Genomic DNA, 3672 nt, shown 5'->3' with positions numbered 1-3672 from the left:
TTTTCCATTTAAGTGCTGAGCCATTTGTTCAGAAGAAATTTTGAAAGAAAATGTTATAGGGCCTTAAAGTGAGAAAAATGACAGGAAAAGTAGTTAAGACATAATATATTCAATTTTTTTAAAAGTAGTATACTCACTGTCCAATCCAGGATGGCTGATTGTCATTAATGAGATGGATTTTGTCAATGGAGAAGAAATGGCTGATGTACAATAATTAAATCCCTGTTGCTTAGATCTGTGACATGTCTGTGAAACAAAAAAGTGAAGAATGGGTTGTAACTACATGCTCTCATATTTCTAGATAAGCACGAAACTTTACATTCAGACACAACAGAGTGAAATAAGGCAGTACAGAAGGTGGTTAAAGCAGGCTTCACAGTCAGACAGACTTGGATTCAAGTCTGCCCCTGCCACTTACTAGCTGCTCAACCTCAGAGTTTACTTAGTTAGCTTTTCTGACCCTTAGTTTTCTCTCCTGTAAATGGCAATAATTGGAGTATCCTTTACAGTGGTTTGTATCCCTCATAGCATTTAACAATGTTTCAAACTTAATAAGTACTTAATAAATATCTTCTGGGTATATAATTAGATAAAAATAATTTCAGAGGCAAAGGCAGGAGGATCACTTGAGGCCAGGAGTTTGAGGTTGCTGTGAGCTAGGATGACGCCACGGCACTCTAGCCCGGGCAATACAGTAGACTCTGTCTCAAAAAAAAAAAAAAAAATACAGACTTGGAAAGGGATCATCTGTAATAATTGGATTATTTTGTATATGTAAAAATTAAGTTTATTTTTAAATTCTATCCAGAAACCATGTAAGTTTTCCAACACGCTGGAAGAAAAAGGCTCCACAATCCTCTCTGATGCAAGAGGGAGAAATGCTGTGAACACGTTTCCCGGAGTGGCTGCTCTCAGGGCAGTCCTCCCAGGCATTACGCCTCACAACAGAGCCAGCACCCCTGCTATTCTGATCCACTAAAAACATGAACCGGGAAGTCAATTTCATCATGTCCCCGCACCCCCACATCAAGACAGCAAATTCAAGACAGGCACTATTGCAGCTTTCCCGCCCTCTGTGGTTCCTAAGTAAGCCACCACTTGCCTACTCTCCAACCCAGAAAATGACAGAGAAATATTTTAGTCACCCTTTTTACTCATTATTTCCCTCTACATCAATGGATTTCTGAAACCGATCCCAGCTTAGAAATAATGCTATAAGTTTGTCTGTTTTTCTAATTTAGTGAGTGACCCAACAAGATATTCCAGGCAACAGCTCAGCAGAAACACATTTTTCAGAAATGCTCAAATGTTAACAGCTATGAAAGACTGTAGTAGAAGCAGCAAATAATTTCTTTAGAGGGAAGATGACAGCGCACAGGTAAAAATTGGAAAGCAGTGAGATAAGGACAAGTTTAGAAAAAACTTTGTTGCAAGCACGCTCGTAAGACACAGCCATATGCTAGACAACAAGGGACAGTATTCTAGTTTAACACTGCTTAAACTCTGGTCAGAGAAAAACGAACCGTGGCACTGTTCTGGTCACTATGAACCACAGCACTCCATAATGATAATACACGCTTATTAAGTGACAGAAAATATGCTAAGGACTTTAAATAAATTCACACTTAAGCCATATCACATTATCACCATTTAACAGTTGAGGTAATTGAGGCAAAGAGTTTCAGTAATGAGCTCAAAGTCATATAGCTACTAAGTATGCTTACAGTAAAATATCAGTTAAAACATTTTAAGTGTCCCAAACCCTTTAGGCTTTAAAATCACTCTGTAAATTTTAATTATGACACTATTTCAGCTAGGAAGACCATGAGCAAAGATGAATCATGCTGAGTATTTAAGCAATTTGGAAATGGAGACTTGAGTCCGTAGCAAAATGGGAAATATCCAGTTATCTCGATGCTTTAAGGCATATCGCACAGACATTAACACAAGTTTTAGTCTGCAACAGTCAGAATGTTTAAAAAACTTCCAAAAAGATTTATTGTGTTTCTACAGCAGAATAAGAAATACAGTTGGGGAACTAATATAACTATACGGGGAGGGACTAAGGAGAAATAGTGACATTAGAGTTGACTAGTCCTCCAACTCCAGTGTATGTCAGCTTAGGGATATAACATGGGGTTAGTTGTCATTCAAACCTACATGAAATGTACACTACAAATCAGTATGAGGGTATTCTAATTTGATGAAAGGATTAAACCCTTGCTTAAAGCTTCACTCTTGATGACAGTCTACTACTGATATCAGGTCTCCTCAGTAAGCTAAGTAGAAAATTTCCCAGCAGTAAGAAGAGAAGCTTTATGTGCCAGAATCTCTAGAACACTGTTTTCTGGGAGTTAGCTGCATTATTTATAGTGTGTGGGTAGCAACTGAAAATATAGTCAAAAACAATATTGCTTTTCGAAGGAAAAATAATGAAGTATTTCATCTACAAGGGAAGACAGTATATCACATAACACAGGAAAAAGATCTCTCTATGGGACACATCCTGTTGGAACAGTGTATCTGTTGCTACAGGAGTAGAATGTCCACTGTGCCACCATACGTGCTAGTCATGGAAGGAGCGTCATGTCTCTCTTAGAGAGCCTTCCTGGCTTTCTCTGGCTGAGCGCTAGCATTTTGGCTCATCAAATCCACTATAAACTATTTAGTTATAATTTCCATTCCTTACCAGCTAAACCTCTAACCCAAAGCCAAATCAAAACAAAATCAAAACCAACAAAAACAGGAAAAGCTACTTCTGTCACAGTTCTGTGAGGTTGTATCTATATCTCTGAGAATAAATCATCATTAGGCTAGGTACCTTTTGTCAAACAGACCAGATTTGTACTGGAAATGTTAATCATATGAAAACAAGAACAAAGTTAATAGAATCATCCATTATATCTTAATTTCACTGTAAACATTTTAAAAATTAGACCTCCAGTTAAGTCATGAAGTGAGACAGAACATTCCATCATTGCAGGGTATCTACTTCTGTCACCAAGTCATAAATTGAATTACATCAGAGGACACTGAAGAGACTCCAGAAACACCAGGAGAGTATGTTTATTTCCTTTGCTTCAGCCTCCCAAATATAAGGTCTTTCAGTAAAAAATGTAATGTATCACATTCCCTCTTTGATGAGAATTTAATCTTCATATCAAGATCTCACACTGCAATTACTCATTTAAAAAATCGGTATTTTAAAACTAAAAAAAAAAAAGGTGGGGGGGTTTCCCAAAGAACAAGTTGCTTTTTTGTGGCAAACGTTTATCCAATTCAAATGTTTCTGAGCATCTTTTATTGGCAAACATCCTTTGCTTACGGGATGCCACAACATCTCTATGTAACTATCACAGCCAATTAATCTGAATTTGCATATAGTTCCATTAATCACTTTCTGATGTAATCCTATTGACACTTAACTAACTAAAAATGTACCTGAGTCTCACTTTGTTTTTCTTGAGCTTGACATTTTGGAAGACTCAGGCCAGTTACTCTGTCAGATATCTCCACTGTCAAGCTCATGAAAGACAGAGATCAGCTGAGGACCATTTCCAGATTAAAGGAGACTAAAGAGACATGACAACTTAATTCAATGTATGTTCTTGGATTGGCTATGGGACCCGGAAATAGGTTAGAAAATTTAAAATTTGAACAAGGTCTGTATAT

The 3672-nt window shown here is 37.2% G+C and overlaps 1 protein-coding gene across 1 annotated transcript in view; it reads right to left on the bottom strand.

Moving 5' to 3' along the window:
* The window catches only part of AKAP13 (A kinase (PRKA) anchor protein 13), a 230946-nt gene that overhangs the window by 64894 nt on the left and 162380 nt on the right, over positions 1 to 3672 (bottom strand). The window contains exon 14 of the mRNA XM_012643677.1: positions 138 to 246. Within this exon, the coding sequence (XP_012499131.1) occupies positions 138 to 246 (109 nt within the window). The remainder of the gene's footprint in view (positions 1 to 137; positions 247 to 3672) is intronic.

This window comes from Propithecus coquereli, unplaced genomic scaffold (genome assembly GCF_000956105.1).
Source record: "Propithecus coquereli isolate 6110/MARCELLA unplaced genomic scaffold, Pcoq_1.0 Scaffold20, whole genome shotgun sequence".
NCBI lineage: Eukaryota > Metazoa > Chordata > Mammalia > Primates > Indriidae > Propithecus > Propithecus coquereli.
The sequence above is the reverse complement of the archived record's forward strand: the minus strand, read 5'-3'. Positions and strand labels throughout refer to the sequence as shown.